The 19,099-nt window shown below is 36.6% G+C and overlaps 1 protein-coding gene across 1 annotated transcript; it reads left to right on the top strand.

Moving 5' to 3' along the window:
* Window positions 1-340: 340 nt before the first annotated feature.
* Window positions 341-16,761, top strand: ADAMDEC1 (ADAM like decysin 1). Its single transcript, XM_046657040.1, has 14 exons — window positions 341-507; window positions 2,303-2,421; window positions 3,728-3,804; window positions 4,547-4,625; window positions 6,113-6,189; window positions 7,361-7,547; window positions 7,772-7,834; window positions 8,540-8,611; window positions 8,907-9,076; window positions 9,438-9,519; window positions 10,217-10,347; window positions 11,162-11,339; window positions 14,746-14,831; window positions 16,062-16,761. Exons 1-14 carry the CDS (start codon window positions 420-422, stop codon window positions 16,066-16,068), a joined length of 1,416 nt encoding a protein of 471 aa, XP_046512996.1. The 5' UTR covers window positions 341-419; the 3' UTR covers window positions 16,069-16,761.
* The last annotated feature ends 2,338 nt before the right edge of the window (window positions 16,762-19,099 follow it).

The following is a 19,099-nucleotide window of genomic DNA, read 5'->3' as shown; positions in this document are numbered from 1 at the left end:
GAAGATTCCGTATTCTCTGTGCCAATTTCTCAAAATATGTACAGACTACTGATATATTTTCCAAATTTTTACACCAATTTCCATAAGGATACTGAGCAGCAATAGTGATAGTTCAGTTGGTGAGTATGTAAATATGTGCACGGGCATCTCAGCCTCAGTTGGCACCTTCCCACCACCACAGGAGCACCAGGCCAAGCAGCTGTCCAGATGTGATTTCTTAACAAACTGTAACCACAGATATAAACACCTCTCATAGATGAGGAACATTCTCATGATCTCGACACTGCAATTTCTTGGAAATTTCCTAACTTCGTTAAGAAACATTCCCTAATCTCACAAAGAAGGTTTGAGGTTTTTAGCTTCTTTCTTGATTTGTAAAAAGAAGTAGTGGAAGATAAAACTGGACAGCTGGGGAGACCATGCTCAGTGGGACTTCTCAGATACCTGCAGTAGCCAACATGTCTTTGGTCCTGCTTTCCCTCCTCTGGCTCATCATTCAAACTCAAGGTAAGCACTAATATACTGACATTTTATACAAAAGTCAAATTATTTAATGCATTTTTAAAGTACCCTTGAGAAAAATGTCATGCTCATATGACCCAAAGATCGTTAATGTTTGCATTGTGGCATGTTTACTTAGTTTATATAAATTTCATCCTCATAGTCAAGACGGTGTGATTAACATAATTTAATTAGGATGTCTCTGAAATTTTATCTCTCATTCAATAATCCTACTAGTTCTATCATTTTATTTTCTAAAACACACAGCCCCAAATGACACCAGAGTGTTAACTTCCAGACCAGAAATCAAGAATTTCCTAACCATCTCCAACGTTATATTGAATAACATTCATATTTTCTACCCCATAAGGAGAGAATCACTTATCCAAAGATACAATTTGTTCAAAGCTTGTGCTAAGGTGAATGACAAGGAAGATTCTTGAGTTAAATTAGACATAATTGTGTTATTAAGCAAAATTAAAAATTAATTGACCAACTGAACAGTTAGTTCTAAAGTTGGGACTAGAATTTATTAAACTGCACGCTAACTTCAATCTGGCAACTCTTTCCACTAGTAGGATCCATATGCTCTTTTGAAGGAGAACTTTTCATGTGTAGTGACTCCTTCTTAGGACAGCATCACAGCAGCACTTTGCGGGGCTGGCTAGGAGAGAATATTTCTTTATTATTTCCCTCCAGGTTCTCCACATCAGCCGGTGTAGAATCACTTTGTGTTCCTAAGATCAACCTGACTGTGACATTGTGTGGGAAACTGTCTCTAAGCACAGACATGTGTCTGGGAAAATGGGAGTATTTAAAAATAAGACTGACCTTATATGGATGATGGAACAGTTGAAAGAAAAAATAGATAAGGTGTGCCTGCCATCTTCCTAGACTGGTGCTAAATAATTTTACATATTTTATGTTATTCAATTTTTACACCAACCTCGATTTTAAATAAGTAAACTGATAGAAAGGCAAAGTGACTTTTACAAAATCATTTAGCTGGGACTTAAGACCACATCTTTTGGCTCCAATGTCAGTTCTTTTCCTACTATATGTAAGCAAAATAGGAAATTGTCCATGTAATCTAATTCCAAGTGCATCAAGAAGGACACTTAGTCTATAGACAATTTTCCTAGTTGCTCTCTGATGCTTTAAAATTTCTCCAGCAAAAGATAGCAAAAACTTTAGATTTTCTGTGACATCTAAAATCTTGAGGGCAAATGCTGAGAGAAAGAACATAATTGTTTATTGTTGCACTGAGAAATAAAATAACTGTTAGTAGAGTCTTTCCTAAGAATGAAGTATTATCTGTATATGAAAAACTTGATTTTTGGACTGGGTATTCAGGGGTTGTACTACAGAGGGAAAAAGATATAAAAAGAAAAAACAGAGATCTCTGAGAACATTGAAAGAAAAATTCACAATTTTGAAGAGGACTGCAGAGCAAGAAGGAACTGGATTACTACAGGCAAAATCCCTGGCTCTTGTAATCTCTGTTCTAATCTAAGACTTTCCCTTTCTGGGCATGGCAGCCCAGAGTTTGCATATGTTGAGAGATCATCCAAAGAATTGTTTCATCATTGTCATGTCTTTCCAGAATGAGGGGAGAGAGCAAAAAAAAAAAACTTTTTTCTTATCAAAGCTAAAGTAGAAGGAGGAACTTGTTCTTCTCATCGTTTACCTTCTCAAAGGGCATCCGGTCTTCCATGCCATTTCAACCAACCAACCAACAAAAGCAAAAATCAAAACAAAAACCTTTAAATATTTTGTATCAATATTCTCTCTCTTTATCTAGCAATAGCCATGAAGCAAACACCTGAATTAGAACTCTATGAAGTAGTTCGTCCTAAAAGACTACACATTTTACACAAAAGAGAGATACAGAACAACCAGACAGAAAAGCTTGGTGAAGAGGTAAGCAGTGTGAATGACCGTGGGATTTCACAATCATCTGAAGAGACAATAAAGAGCCTTTTTACTAAGAGAAGAGATGTCACATGTCACATCTAATAGTTGAATCTTGAAACCCACCTATACAGCTCCCCTTTGTCCAGGAGAGAGCAGAGGGTTTCTCAGAATGCTTTTCCAATTAAGCAGCAGGAAGAGAGCTAACTGCTTCACTTGATCAGAAAGAATAAAGCTGCTTGGACATTTCTCAAAGTTTGTTAAAAAAAAAAAAAAAGGCAACCCTTTCCAGAAGGAGATGTTCCTTGTCAACTCACCAAACCCATGTCTCCTCCCCCTGACCCCACTGGATTGCCTTTTCCTTGGCCATTTTGTCTATAATGGAGAATTCAACATTATCTCAACAATTAACAAGATTTTAAAAAATTTAATTAATTAAGGATATTAACTCTTTGACTATTACATGGTTGTGAATATTTCCCTCATTTTACAATTTTTTTAATTAAATTAAAATGTTTATTGAATGCCTATTATCTATTTATTTTTCTTTAAGCTTTTTATTCAGGTAACATTGGTTTATAACACTATATAAATTTCAGGTGTACATCATTATATTTCGATTTTTGTATAGGCTACATCATGCTCACCACCCAAAGTCTAGTCGCCATCTGTCACTGCGCCCATGTGTCCTTTTACCCTCTCACCTTCCCCTCCGCTAACCACCAATCTATTCTCTGTATCTATGTGTTTGTTTGCTGTTGTAGTTTTAATCTTCCACATATGAGTGAGATCATATGGTGTTTGTCTTTCTCTTTCTGACTTATTTCGCTTAGCACAATGCCCTCGAGGTCCACCCATGTTGTTGCAAATGGCAAGATTTCATCTTTTTTTAGGGATGAATAGTATTTTTTGTACTTTATTTAATTCTTAGTAGGTTTTTATTGGCTTTCTTTAGTATATTTGGTTTGATTTTAAAGTAATAAAAATATATGCCTTCTTATCCTGTTGGTGACCCATTAGGATACACAGGACTGTATATTGTACATAAGAACAAGTGATAAATCTCTCTCTCACACATTAGAGTTAGTTTAATCTGTAAGCATTATTACACTTACAGTAGACAGTTATTGTACTTTTTGGAAACCCATCTTAACGTACGATTTGTGTTTCGTTTTACATAGTTTAAGGGCATAAGGGAACTGTTTTTATTCTATATGCATTTGTAATTATTCTTTTATATATACTACATATATCATTATATTATAATTATTTTAGACTCAGAAATTAATATCATTACATCATTAAATATTTTTAGGAAAGGCATGAGCCTGAACTTCAGTATCAGATTGTATTAAATGGAGAAGAAGTCATTCTTCACCTAGAAAAGACCAAGTAAGTCGTACTAATCACTGGATTGTATTAAGAGAATGTGAAAAAATGAATCTTCTTGTGACTCTACGTAGTGTGATTTGAAACAGAAGACATGAAGTATATTGAGCTTTAGGTGTTGTTGGTTTATGCTAATATTATCTAAAAAGGCTGATGCCCTCCTAGAAAATCACGTGCAAAGTATAAAACAAAGAGAGATGCAATGCAAATGACTGTCTTCCTTGACACTTCTTAAAATTTACTGAAAATATTTTCTCCCCCGACAAACTCAGACCTTTGGTGCAACTGTCCATTTCTTTTATAAGAACACATATCCAAGGCTTATGCGGGGCCCACAGGCTTGAGACAGATCCCAGGGGATGGGGCTCCACCAAGTTCTATAGCAGTCAGTAAACTTGTCCCTGAACACAATGGTCCTTTATGCATATTTGTGACCCAGCACCCTTCAGAGACCTGGTGGAGGCTGTGCCCTTGGTACAAAGAATCCCAAAAGAACCCATTTGAAGATAGAGAATCTGCAGCTGAAAAGTAGCTGAGGGCATTTCTTCCCTCAGATCTAGTAGGTATAGCTAATGTCTTGATTTGCTTCAGCAGCAGAGTTCCAACGTTGGAAAAGGATAACGGATCAGAATGTCAACTCTTTCTCATTGTAGACATTATCATTCCTTTAGTGCTGAAGATCATGGCAGGAATATCAGCCTTCATTACACCTTGAGTGTATGTTGCAACTTTTTGCTCTCTACAGGGGTCTCCTGGGGCCAGACTACACTGAAACATATTACTCACCCAGGGGAGAGGAAATCACCACAAGGCCTCAGAATGTGGTAAGTTCCCAGTGCTTTCTGGGATTCTTTCTGGAATCTGCCACTTAAGTTAGAAGATTCATAAGTCCAAGGACAACTTTCAAAAAATTGAAGGACTTGAAAGCAAGATGCTCATCGATGAACAATGAGACAAGAGATGAAAAAGATCAAAGCTATTTTAAAAGGTCAGAGTAGTAGGAGGTTTCCAAGTGTTGCATTTTTAGAAGCAACCAAAAGTCATTCTCCTGGATAATCTTACCAATGGGTTAGAAATACTCTCCCTTATAGGTACTTGAAATGCCACACCACTATTTGCTGTTTCTGATGATATATGCATTTATCCTGAGCTCAGCAATGGAATATCAATTATTTAATTAGCATAACTTTGTATCTAGTTAAAACATCATTCTATAGACGATGTCAAGGCCTAGAAGTCAGACACAGAATCGTGGCCAAGGGAAGAACAGGAAGACAATAGAAAATGGCTCAATAATGGGGTATTGCTAACCTAAGTGAGTTTCTCAGAGCCACCCTCCCTAGCACCTCAATCATGTATGTCTGTATAAAAAAAGCAGACAAGACTTCTGCCACAAAATGGCTATTTGTTCCCTTCTCGCATTAAAACTCTTACCTCATGGATATCTGGAGTTTTGCTAACATTGACCTCCAAGGAAAGTATCTGATAAATTAATTCATGCTCAAGTGGGAATGCCTGACAGTACCTGAATACAGTACCTTTTCCAAGTCTTCTATAAGAAAATGTTTTTAATGACAAGATTTCTTCAAAAAAAAAAAGAAAAACACGACTAGAATCTCAGACCTTGAGACAAGTCAGTTTATTTTGAACAGGAGGTTATTCGTTAGCTTTCTTAGATCATTCTACACAAGTGACCCCCTACTTTGCTTATATAGAATGCCATCCATGTCTGAATCTCTAGCTGTAGACAAATTCTCTGGATTTTTCATGCCGTTAAAGGAATTCCACTAACACACCAATTAAAATAGTGAGTTGAACAAGTTACTGTGAGGAGCTCAAGAGTGATAGTGTGGCCTCTTGAGGACTCTAGAATCTAAAAAAATGTGTACTTTGTCTTATTGATATGTGATACACAGTGTCTTAGGGACTCAGAACAAGAGTGTTGTTGTGAAGTTGGACCCTTAAATTCGGGAGCTCTCTGAGAGTCCTGGAGATCAGAGGGGGCTAGCTACTTCTCAGATGCAGTGTCCACTTTTCACCATGAGCCCACTCAGGTTCAACCTCCCTGGTCTTTAGTGAAAATTAGCATCAGAAAGGCAACTCCAGACATCCACCACGGAGTGTTGCCAGGGGCAGTGGTGGGGCAGTCCATAACATCTCTGAGGTTCTCATTGTTTTTGTTTCTGGGAACTCGTCTGGCCACAGCCACCACTCGAAGAAATTCCCTGCATATTCAATTTAACACCTTTCACCACAACTGTGATACATTTATTCTTGTAGTTAAAAAAATTATTCTTGTTTCCAACTTTAGGAACACTGCTACCATAAAGGACACATCCTAAATGAGAAGGACTCTGTTGCCAGTATTAGTGCTTGTGATGGGTTGAGGTGAGAGCCACTTACAAAAATATTAAACATCAAGCAGCGTTTTTTTACACAGAACTGAGTCTTTACAGACATGTCTTCTCACTATCTTGGTAAAATTTTCTCCATCATTCAAATGCTAAATACATGTGCTTAAAGTGAAGAATAAAGTGTCAGCCTTGCATCATTTCATTATCTGCTTCTCTGGCAGAAGTCAGCCCTTGCAATGTACGAACCAGGTGCTTCACTCGGGACCTTGATGATGTCTGGATCCATTTCCATGTTTTTCCACCCCAATCCCTGAAACCGTTCTGCTTCATTTTCTTAAAGATTCTACCCTGCAATTGTCATGGTTGAACATAATTTTTAAGTGTGTGTGTGTGTGTGTGTGTGTGTGGTACTTCTATTTACAAAGGTAATTCTTGCCAATTGGGGAAATTTGGAAAGTAAGACAAAGTACAAAGAAGAAAATAACCACCATAAAATTTTACCTCTGAGTGATCACTATTATTAATGTTTTGCCATGTTTACATTCTTTTATGCATATAGACAAATGTTTCTTTTACATGGCTAAAATAGGCAACATATCGTTGTTCTTCCAATATGGTTCACACCATATGACATCATAAGCCTTTTACCATATCACAAAATATCTTCCTGGATGTAATTTTTAACACCTTTGTTGGCTTTGTAATATTCCATCATAAGTATTTACTTCATATTTCTGAACTAATTTTATTCCTAATAAGAGGGATTCTTTCAACTACTATTATTTCCAATCAGTCCCTCTGGCTTATCTGCTAATCATTCGTTCTCTCCTCTGGGGTTCGTGATATCTAAACACTTCTTTATTCCATTCTCCATTATATTCCTAGGATAAGCCAAGAAGTGTTTGCTATGTGAATAAATAAACTGTGAAAAATATTTATTGAGCTCATGATGTAAATTTCAAATTCATTGAGATAACTTCATCTTGGTAATTCTTGTTCAGAATACTCTGATAAATAATAGAGGCTTCACTTTAATATTGACAAATAATGATTACAACTTAAATTAGTAACAATTAGCTGAAAGGCCCATGAATGAAAACTGTGTGTGAGCTTGAGCTTGAGGGAGTGGTCTCACCACATGATGGTCGGCGTATAGCACTCCGTGTGGCAGAGAATGCTGAAACATGAGTCTCTGGATCTCACAGGGGCTACTTCACACATCACAATCAAACATACATGATAAAGCCTCTGAAAAGCACAGACCGGGAAGAACACGCTGTCCTCACATTCAACCAAGAGGAGCCAGACCTAGCTCGTCAGACCTGTGGCGTGAGGAGTGTGGGCAGGAAACAAGGCCTCCCTCGCACCTCCAGGTCCCTCAATAGCCCACAGGTAAGTGTAGTTTTGCCATCATCATTGATTTCAGTTGTCTCCGCAGTGGTATATGGTGTACTGCTGTGCTCAGCAACGACTGGTGTATGTGAAGCCTGTCATTTATTTACTTATCCTTTGATTTAATTTCCCACTGGAGAAAAGAAAGAAATCTCTCTGTAAGCTTTTGAATCTTTTAGGATAAAGATAATTACTCACAACTTTTTTTTTTACTCTTTGTAAAGCAAGACGAGTTTCTTCAGGCTGAGAAATACATTGACCTCTTTTTGGTGATGGATAATGCCTTTGTGAGTATGAAATATGTGTGCTTCTTGGCCAGTTAAGTTAACTTTTAAGTTTTCTTATCAGGCAAACACAAGCAATAAACTATTCTAGCTGAAAATACAGAGCCTGTCCACTTGGTAGTCTTGTCTGTTCTACCTGCCTTGGTAGCAATAGTTTTACTCACACACTAGCTTAATATCCATCTGCTGCCAAAATATTCAGATATTGGAAATATACCGAATACCAGATAGCTACAGCAAATCAACCACAATAATGGAAAACAGCAAAAAATGGGTTATTAAAATATATTTTAAAATTCTCACTCTATTATATAAATATAAAGTAGATACAAAACTCTATGTACTTTGCAAATTATAAATATATACAAAAATACTAGAATCTGTACTTCTAACTAGCAAATATTGCTTTATATCAAATTTTAATAATATTGAATTGTTTAAAAACTTTGAAATTAATTTGATTTATTTAACTTAAAAATGAAAAACACTGAAATTTTGTATGAATGCCTGATTTTTCTCTTACCAAAATTTCTTATATTTGAAATAGAATTTGTTGAGACACAGTCTTATAAAGGTAGACACAGAATGAATAGATGTTTATTTACATTGAAATGTATAAATTTTCTTAAAATGTGAAATCCTGTATCCCATCAGCCTTCTCACTTTAATTTGTGATTCTAACTCTACTTTGCATTTTTTATTTTACAGTATAATATGTACAAGAAGAATCTAACTTTGATAAGAAGCTTTGTGTTTGATGTGATGAATCTACTCAATGTGGTAAGATATTTTTCCTATAAACATGTGTGTCCACATAGGACCCTGGGGCTTCCCCTCTGGTTTCACCAAATAAGAACTTGGGAGGGTCACAATGGCTTAAGGTCAGCAGTTTTGGGAAATTTGGCAGAACCGGGGTCAATATCAAGGTAAAATCACATATACTACAGCAAAGGCAACTTCTAGGGTTTCTATTTTCAAAGTGGGATACAATTATACATTGCTTGTGGCCAGCAAAAGATCTAAAACACTAAAGAAATCTCAAACATTTTCATGAAGAAAAATGCTCTTCCCACAGATTTATAAAACCATAGATGTTCAAGTAGCCTTGGTAGGTATGGAAATCTGGTCTGACGGTGATAAGATAAAGGTGGACTCCAACATAGGCGTCACCTTTAACAACTTTCTGAATTGGCATCGTTCTAACCTGGGGAAAAAGAAGATCCACGACCATGCTCAGCTACTCAGGTGAGCACCCACTGGCCAGGCCCAGGTGTATATAGGCGGAGGAGAGAGTTATTCCAAAGGTTTCTTGGCAGGGATTTCTGTTCAATTTTATCTCCTCGATCAGTTTTCAGAGAGCCTAAGTTCTACCATTAGCAATTCATCTGTGAGATTATTGGAGAGCCACGTCAGATCACTAAAATGGCCTCTTGGACGTGGGATAACTATCTGTGGTCACTATAACGCTATGGAATAGCAGAAGCTTTTCTGGGGCCTAGAGAATACAAAAAGGGTAGGGCAACAAGGGAAATCTAAAACATAATTGACAAAAGTTAATAGCTACAAAGACTCACATTGTGACAACGTATCTGTAACTTTCACACAGTGGAGTTGCCGCCAGCAATCGACGTGCAGGAATGGCAGCCTCGAATTCCTTATGTTCCCCATCATCGGTTGCTGTTATTGAGGTTTGTAAACTTATAGTAAGGCTCCTTGTGGTTCTACCTCCTTTGAAGACCAGCAATAATGCCTTATACACAGTTAACGCAATGAATATCTGCTGAATCAATAAGTAAAAGTAGAAATGAACCTACTGCTAGATTATTACACTGAAGATTCCCTGTATTATGAAAAAGAGTATCTCCTTACATTGGCCTTCCCAGAAGCCTTCCCTCTTAGATGGTGTTAGGGAATAAGAACAGGGAGATTGGGACAGAAAGGAAATCTAGATGCCCTCTGTGGCCTGAGCCAGCTTCAAGTTAAGCACTCCCAGTATCGATGGCCAGAGAGATCAGAGAAGGTGCATGTTGGTGTATACAGCCAACCACTACTAATGGGCAGCATGGCAATAGTTTTTGGAGGCCTATGACTATACAGTAGGGTACCTTTCAGTACTTTCTATGAAGACTATAAGTACCTAATTTAACCATGTTTTACCAAAAATTTATTATTAGTTCAACAAGTATTTATTGAATCAATGGCTAGATCACAGGAGCCAATCATTTCAAATATTTACTCAACATTTTGTAATAACCAATGACAAGGGAAGGAGCTTAATGACTCATTATTTTTCATCTGTCAAACTGCTATTTTTAGTACTGAACATTGGCAATAATTAAGAAATAACTGAATAAAATAAGTAATAGAAGTTTTTATTTTTTCTAGGCTAAGAACAAGAATAGTGTGTCACTTGTAGCAGTGATGTCACATGAGTTGGGTCATGTCCTTGGAATGCCTGATGTTCCCTATGACACCAAGTGTCCCTCTGGGAGTTGTGTGATGAATCAATATCTGAGGTGAGACCTCGCCACCCTAGGGAAAAAAATATTTCTTAAGTCAAAGAATTCAGATGCAGTCTACACAGTGGACGGATATTTTCACCAAGATCTGTGTATCTCATTGATTCACCCCCCAGACTAGGTTCGACCAGCTATTGGGGCTCATTATTTAAGATTTCCAAATATGCCAAGACAGAGCTTATAAGTATGGTGATCATGTTATCTTAACTTAAAATAATTTTAACTTTAAATAATATAGTTTCTAAAAGTATGTATCTAATTAAGATGATGACAATATTCTTATATATCTCCATCCCCAATCAGTCAATCCATTTTTGTGAATAATTACTAATTACCTTCTAATGCTAGGCACCTTACAAGGACTTAGGAAAGAAAAATGAATAAAACGTACCTTGCTCTTGAAGTGCTCACGAATAGAAAGAGAAATTTGTCCACAGAACCTCTAAGTTTGCAATTATTTCCTTTCACTAGTTCGTTATTGTTATCGCTTCCCTCTCAGCCCTCAATGGTGAGATGAGCGAATGGTAACAAATGGTGAGATTCATCACTGCGGCCATGAGGACAGTACGGAATCCAGAGGGGAAGTTAAAGTCCTTCCAGCTTCAGAACTGGGGCTCTAGGAAAAGAATTTTCCAACTAGCATGGAATGCATACTCTGTCGCCCTCCACATAGAACACAGTGCAGTGCTAAACAGATACTAAGTTTGAAAAATCCTTTGAACTAGGTAATAAATATAGTTAGACAAGTCAGATTCTCATGTTCATTTATCACTGCATATCATGGTATTTCTGGTTTTTCTTCTGGTTACAGTTCAAAATTCCCGAAGGATTTCAGTACCTCGTCCCGTGCACATTTTGAAAAATACATGTTATCTAGTAAACCAAGGTGCCTGCTGCAAGCTCCAATTCCTGAAAATATAATAACACAACCGGTGTGTGGGAACCAACTTCTGGAAGTGGGAGAAGATTGTGATTGTGGGTCTCCTAAGGTATGAAAATATCCATGGTTAAAATATTTCTTAGAGAGTTATTGCAGCACAAGAATTACATTGTTTTCTTTTCTCTTTAAAACCTGTTGTTTTGGAGCTAGCTCAGTCGTGCAGTGGTTAAGGTCACATGCTCTGCTTTGGCGGCCTGGGGTCCACGGGTTTAGATCCCAGGTGCAGACCTACACACAGCCCTCAAGCCATGCTGTGGTGGCGTCCCACATACAAAATAGAGGAAGATTGGCAACAGATGTTAGCTCAGGGCCAATCTTCCTCACCAAAAAAAAAAGCTGTTTTGGAAATTCTTTCTAAAGACAAGCTTGGCATCAGAGCAAAAAGAAACTGCACCCATGTTTTTAGTACTAATTTTAGTCATCTTTTGGAAGGCATTGTAAAAGCCAGGATATGCTTATGACATGATTGTATGAAGTTCAATGTTAAGAAGCAAATCGTTAACTATGATCTTCCCTGGACATGTTAGTCAGAAATTCCTAAATCACATAAAGTCACAGCTGATCATTCATTGAGCAGTAACAACTTCAGATCTAGAAGCAAATTCTCTCCTAGAGAGAGCTGGCATCCTCTCATCAAGACAGTGTGTAAACCAGAGAGAAAATAAAACTGAGAAGGAGAAAAAATAAAAATCACAAAAACCCATAGAAAATGGGTAGTAAACATAGAACGTCTAAGATAACTACTATAATTCTGCTAATCTTTATAAAAATCTCACTCCTTCAAGGCATCGGTGTTCTCTAAAGAATGTCTCTGATAGAATGTTTGCTAGCAGTTCTACATGGGGTTTCTAAAAGAGAGCCTTCTGTTTCCTTAGGAATCTTCTTTTAAGACTAAAAAAATAAATTAATATTAGGAGAGAATTTCTATGTGTCAGACAATCTGCAAAATGCTTTCATATACACCATCTCCTTTATCACTCACAGCAAACAAAAAAAATAGGTTTTCTTATTATCCCAATTTAGAGAATTGAGACTCATAAAAGTTAAGTAACTAGTTCCAAGAATACAAAACTAGTAACTGGTGAAGCCTGTTGTAACCCAAGATTCATCCATTACTTTAAGCGGCTCTATGACCAGGGGGAAGGCTACAATCTCTCTATGCTTCAGTTTATTTATTCAGAAATTTTAAGCAGTTGAATTATATTAGAAGATTGCATGTTGTAACTTATTCACTTGTAAAGAATATTGCAAATGATCTGTTAATTATAAAGAGATATGGAATTTTAGAAATGATTTGATACTTTCTAATAAGCTAGGCGTAAGTTTATCTCATTCTTACTTGCTTACATTCCCATATCGTTTCTTGGGTGGAAGACAATTGAAGGTTCTCATAATCGTGGATATTTCTAATTTCAGCAGGCAAATGGCATGTGTTCAGAGCAAAGTGACAAAAGAGAGAGAGAGAGAATTACTCTCTGTATGATACGTAAAATATAAGATTCTTTAAGTATATCAGCCAGCTCCTATGTTATTTCCATATCCTATTGATTTTCTTCTTATGTAGTTTGAATAAACTAGAGAGTTGAATAAAACTAGAGAGTTCAGGCTAATGAACAACTGAATTGTTAAATAACTGTTTTCTTATCCATAAAGTAGTATATATACTTTATATAGTATCCTTTAGTTAGTAATCCAGTTTTCCATGATCTGATATGCTGTTTTATTATTTTTCTGTACATATTTAGGTCTTTTCCTAGATTTTAAAAATAATCATTCTACCTATATGTCTAGATATTACCACACTAGCATCATGCTATTATAATAATTGTAACAATACAATGCATTTTACTTTTTATTTAAATTTTTTAAAAAAAAATTGGCCCTGAGCTAAAATCTGTTGCCGATCTTTTTTCTTCTTCTTCTTCTTCCCAAAGTCCCCTAGGACATAGCTGTAGATTCTAGTTGTGAGTGCCTCCAGTTGTACTGTGTGGGACGGCCGCCTCAGCGTGGCCTGATGAGCGGTGCCATGTCCGTGTCCCGGATCCAAACCGGTGAAACCCCAGGCCGCTGAAGGGCAGCGTGCAGTCTTAACCAGTTGCCAGGCCGGTCCCTACAATGTATTTTAGTAACTTTGATGGCAAGTCTCTTCATTGGTATTTTTTTGGGCAGAATTTGCATGGCACTTCTTCAGTGTTCATTCTTCCATTTAAAAACTCTTGGTATTTTTTGTTGGTTTGCCCACAAATACAATTGAGACTCTGAAATGCAGTGAATTCGTATGTCACTCTAACGGCCATGGGTGTTGTCATTCTCTCAAGCCTTGTGGTAAAAGACAAATCACCTTTCAAGTTTCTCAGGAAAGTTGTATACAAAGTCCTGTAGTTCTTGCATATTTTGAATGTTTATTCTGAAGTATTTTCAGTTTTGCTTTTTGCTATTAGTATGTGTAATGTTTATTTTAGGTTCTAGTTTATTACTCTTTTTGACCTTATTTTATTATCTTCAGTTGCTATCTCAGTGACTTATCCAAGAGTTGATTCTCTATTTTATCCGGGTCAAGAATTTTATCACATACAAATAATGAAAATGTGATTTATACTTTCCAATTATTAGACTTTTATATGTTTTCCTTGTCTCATGGCATTTATCAGAATTTCCATAAAAATATAAACTATAAATAATCCTTGTATTATCCTTCATTTTATCAGATATATTTTTGCTATTCGTCAGATAGATTTTCCTTATAATGATGATGCATAATTCTGTTCATAGTTTACTTAAATATGCTTAAATAATTCAAATAAAGGCTACTAAATTTTTACCAACTAATTTTTGCCATCTATCACAATATTAGTTGTTTTCTTCCCTCAATCTCTTAATATGATGGATTTTATTACTTTATTCTGTACAATTGAGACACGCTTGCATTTTTGGTGAAAAAAAACGCAGCATAGTTGTAATGGAGAGCTGTGATATTAATGAACTGGTGTTTTACTAACATTTTACTCATGTTTTTGGCTTTATATTAATCAAGGCGAACAGTATGTGTGTGTGTGTGTGTGTGTGTGTGTGTGTATTCATTACCAGTTCTCATTATCAGAATTATGAAGGCTTGGTAAAATGAATTGAGGATTTAAAATTTTTTTCTCTATCTTCAAGGAGTTCAAATACTATAGAAATATCCTCCCTTGAAGTTGTAAATTAATTTACACATAATACCATCTAAGTCAAATTTATTTGGGGTTAATTCTTGGGCAATCCTATTTTTGTCCTTTTAAGAAGTAGTTTCGCTTACTCTCTACGATTTGTTCTACTATTAAATTTCCTTGGTCATTTCCACTGCTAGCAGAGTAATTTAGTTTAAAAAGTGAAATTTCATTGCCATCTTGTACCAGAACTCAGTCTATAGGAAAAAAATGCTGAGCCCACTTTCCTATTGTGTGTGTGCCTTAAAGGAATGTACCAATCCTTGCTGTGAGGCCACGACCTGTAAGTTAAAGTCTGAAGCAGATTGTAGAGAAGAGACTCTGAACCATATCACGTAAGACCTTTTTTTTTCTTTCTTTGTTCCCAAATAGTTTCTCACTTTTATTTCAGATTTGAAAAAGATGTGCCACTGAGTTCTATAATACACTGAAACACAATTTATTTCACATTTTTGAGATGGCTGAATTTCTGAAAAGAAATAAAAGCCACGACTATGAATATAACTCAGTGTTATGTCTATTCTAATATACTAATGAGAAAAAATGGCTACTTCGTTATTTGTGAGACTAGGAATGCTGAAACCTGTGCTTAAAATTGTATAAATTCTATTAGGTAGTAAAGACTTTAATACAAACCAGGATGAGAGAAAGAAAAGTTTATTTTTAAAAAAGCCTCGGGTGATGAGCAAATTTTATTCTTGGTTAAGAGCGGATAGTTTTAATTTGCAAGGTAGTCAGAAAATCAATAATGTTTAAGAACACACTACCAGATTCGTCAATTTTATTCCTTTTTCAGTGTCTCAATAAGCCATAATTTATGTATTATTTTTGTGTTTTATACAGTCCAACATAAGTTGGGCTAGGGAACCCAGTTGATCTGTATATGGTATTTGTTTCAGTGAAAAATAGTCTCTGAAACTAAAAATGTCATTAATAATAAAAAATCCTAAGTTGGGGGAAGACTCAGGATAAATTATATTTATTGTGCCCCTCTTCCTGAATCTTTTCTGGAGTTGAACCCAAAGAGAGACTATAAAGGGAATAATCGACTCAAACACCATTGACTATCACTTCCTTAGGAAAGGACCAGCAATGTCATAAGATAAGGAGCATTGTTCATTCCTTTACCAGACACCATTTAACATGGCCTGCTGAATCCCTGGTGTGACCCACTCTGCAAGAAATTCTGGAAATTGTGCCCATCTTCTTATTCCGTCACAGAGCCCAGAAGCATAGCATCTCAAAAAGTATCCGTTCCACTCTTTAGAGGCTTGGAACGAAAGATAAGCATGCCCATTACTGGGCAAGATTGCAATTTAGTAGCATAGAAAGAAAATTGGATCTGGACTCAGGAAACTTCAATTCTTTTCTTAGTTCTGCCCAAAGCCAACTGTGGGACTTTGAGTCAAGTTATTTAATTAGTTTTGTCACCTGTAAAATGGAGCTAATAATATTGTCTCTCAGTAGGGTTGTTAGTATTATTTTAATTCTATAAATGTTCATTGTCATTATTACATAATCATGTATAATAACCATGGCTTCCAAACTTTTTTTCTTTTAAGCAGAGACTGAATCAAAAAATCTACTTCAGCGAGATGCTGCTTGCCAGGACAAGAGTCAAGAAATCTAAACACCCCGGGAATCGTGTATTTTCACCTTTGCACTTAGATATATTTTGCTTTGCACTTCTCAATATCCTTGCCGTGTTTTTACCAGTCCAGCAAACAGAGGGACAGATGGGCTTAGAGAAGGTGCCAGTTTTCTGAGACCTGATCTTTAATGTATTTTTAAGGATCGTGAAGCTATTGTTTAGCTCTGCTCTTTGGAGAACACAAGAAATTAGCCTTTGACCAAAACACCTCACAATGCACCGCTGAATCGTGCAGAGTCAATCCGGGATTGCAAAAGTACAGTGACTTATATTTCAACCCCGCTTTCATTTTGCTAAGATAGCCCATGAGAAAACCCGACCACTTGAGGAGGGAGGCCTTCAGCAGAAGAAGGGAGAGCCGAGGTCATGTGCCATTTATTCCTCCACAGTGTCCCAGGGCCTTGCTCTGAGGAGTGCGGCATTTTTCTACACTATGTCAAAATTAATTAACTATAAAAATTTTTATTTTACCATGCATAATCCTTTACACATCTTTTACTATTACATATAAGGATTTTGAAAAGTCTGCATTGCTTACATTTCAACTGAGTCATCAAGGAATGCTTCATTCATCTACTGATTTAATGAACCATAATGCAATGAATAAAAACACAACTTTTTGAGGATTTTCTGTGTGGTTGTTTTCAAAAATGAATATTTCTTAGCTTCATTGTAGGTTTGTGTTAGGTATTAAAGCCTCACATAATTAGACTGTTTTCCTTCTGGTCATTGAATGGTTTTGGCACCAACAGCCAGGCATCACTAAATGGAGACGAGGAAAGAAGGCCATTTTTTTTTATTAAGGTTATAAAAGTTAACATCCTTGTGAAACTACAGTTGTACATTATTATTAGTCATGTTGTAGGTACACCACTTCACCCCTAGTGCCCTCCCCTCACCCTCTTTCCCCTGGCAACCACCGATCAGTTCTCTTTGTCTATATGTTAACTACCACCTGTGAGTGGAGTCATACAGAGTTCCTCTTTCTCTGTCTGGCTTATTTCACTCAACATAATACTCTCAAGGTCTATCCATGTTGTTGTGAATGGGACAACTTTGTCCTTTTTTATGGCTGAGTAGTATTCCATTGTATATATATACCACAACTTCTTTATCCAATCATCAGTTGCTGGGCACTTAGGTTGGTTCCATGACTTGGCTATTGTGAATAATGCTGCAATGAAGATAGGGGTGCATGGAGCTTCTGAAATTGCTGATTTCAGGATCTTAGGATATATACCCAGTAGTGGGATGGCTGGGTCATAAGGTATTTCTATTCTTAACTTTTTGAGGAATCTCCATACTGTTTTCCATAGTGGCTGCACCAGTTTGCATTCCCACCAACAGTGTATGAGGGTTCCCTTTTCTCCACAGCCTCTCCAACATTTGTCACTCTTGGTTTTGGATATTTTTGCCATTCTAACAGGTGTAAGGTGATATCTTAGTGTAGTTTTGATTTGCATTTCCCTGATGATTAGTGATGATGAGCACCTTTTCATGTATCTATTGGCCATCCGTATATCTTCTTTGGAGAAATGTTTGTACATGTCCCCTGCCCATTTTGTAATTGGGTTATTTGATTTTTTATTGTTGAGTCCTGTGAGTTCTTTGTATATTATGGAGATTAACCCTTTGTCGGATAAATAACTTGGGAATATTTTTTCCCAACTAGTGGGCTGTTTTTTAGTTTCAATCCTGTTTTCCCTTGCCTTGAAGAAGCTCTTTAGCCTGATGAAGTCCCATTTGTTTATTCTTTCTATTGTTTCCCTCATGTGAGGGGTTATGGTGTCCAAAAAGATTCTTTTGAAGCTGATGTCAAAGAGTGTACTGCCGATATTCTCTTCTAGAAGACTTTTTGTTTCAGGCCTAATCTTTAGGTCTTTGATCCATTTTGAGTTTATTTTAGTAAATGGTGAAAAAGAATGGTTGATTTTCATTCTTTTACATGTGGCTGTCCAGTTTTCCCAGCACCATTTGTTGAAGAGACTTTCTTTCCTCCATTGTAGGCCCTCAGCTCCTTTGTCAAAGATTAGCTGTCCATAGATGTGTGGTTTTATTTCTGGGCTTTCAATTCTGTTCCATTGATCTGTGCATCTGTTTTTGTACCAGTACCATGCTGTTTTGATTACTGTAGCTTTGTAGTATGTTTTGAAGTCAGGGATTGTGATGCCTCCAGCTTTGTTCTTCTTTCTCAGGATTGCTTTAGCAATTCGGAGTCTTTTGTTGCCCCATGTGAATTTTAGGATTCTCTGTTCGATTTCTGTAAAGAATGACATTGGAATTCTGATTGGGATAGCGTTGAATCTGTAGATTGCTTTAGGTAGTATGGACATTTTAACTATGTTTATTCTTCCAATCCACGTGCATGGAATGTCTTTCCATCTCTTTATGTCGTCGTCGATTTCTTTCAAGAAGGTCTTGTAGTTTTCGTTGTATAGATCTTTCACTTCCTTGGTTAAATTTATCCCAAGGTATTTTATTCTTTTTGTCGTGATCATGAATGGGATTGAGTTCTTGAGATGTTTTTCTGTTAGTTCATTGTTAGCATATAGAAATGCTACTGATTTATGTATGTTGATTTTATACCTTGCAACTTTGCTGTAGTTGTTGATTGTTTCTAATAGTTTTTCTATGGATTCTTTGGGGTTTTCTGTATATAAGATCATGTCATCTGCAAACAGCAAGAGTTTTACTTCTTCATTGCCTATTTGAATTCCTTTTATTTCTTTTTCCTGCCGAATTGCTCTGGCCAACACGTCCAGTACTGTGTTGAATAAGACTGGTGAAAGTGGGCACCCTTGTCTTGTTCCTGTTCTGAGAGGGACGGGTTTCAGTTTTTGTCCGTTGAGTATGATGTTGGCTGTGGGTTTGTCATATATGGCCTTTATTATGTTGAGGTACTTTCCTTCTATACCTATTTTATTGAGGGTTTTATCATAAATGGATGTTGGA

Source organism: Equus quagga, chromosome 3 (assembly GCF_021613505.1).
Source record: "Equus quagga isolate Etosha38 chromosome 3, UCLA_HA_Equagga_1.0, whole genome shotgun sequence".
Classification (NCBI taxonomy): Eukaryota; Metazoa; Chordata; class Mammalia; order Perissodactyla; family Equidae; genus Equus; species Equus quagga.
This window is presented reverse-complemented; position numbering and strand designations above follow the sequence as displayed.

Coding starts and splice junctions, on each gene's coding strand:
- ADAMDEC1 (XM_046657040.1), top strand. CDS start 420: ATGCTCAGTGGGACTTCTCAGATACCTGCAGTAGCCAACATGTCTTTG. Junction 6,190..7,360: donor AGTGCTTGTGATGGGTTGAG/GTGAGAGCCACT, acceptor TGGATCTCACAG/GGGCTACTTCACACATCACA. Junction 7,548..7,771: donor GGTCCCTCAATAGCCCACAG/GTAAGTGTAGTT, acceptor CTCTTTGTAAAG/CAAGACGAGTTTCTTCAGGC.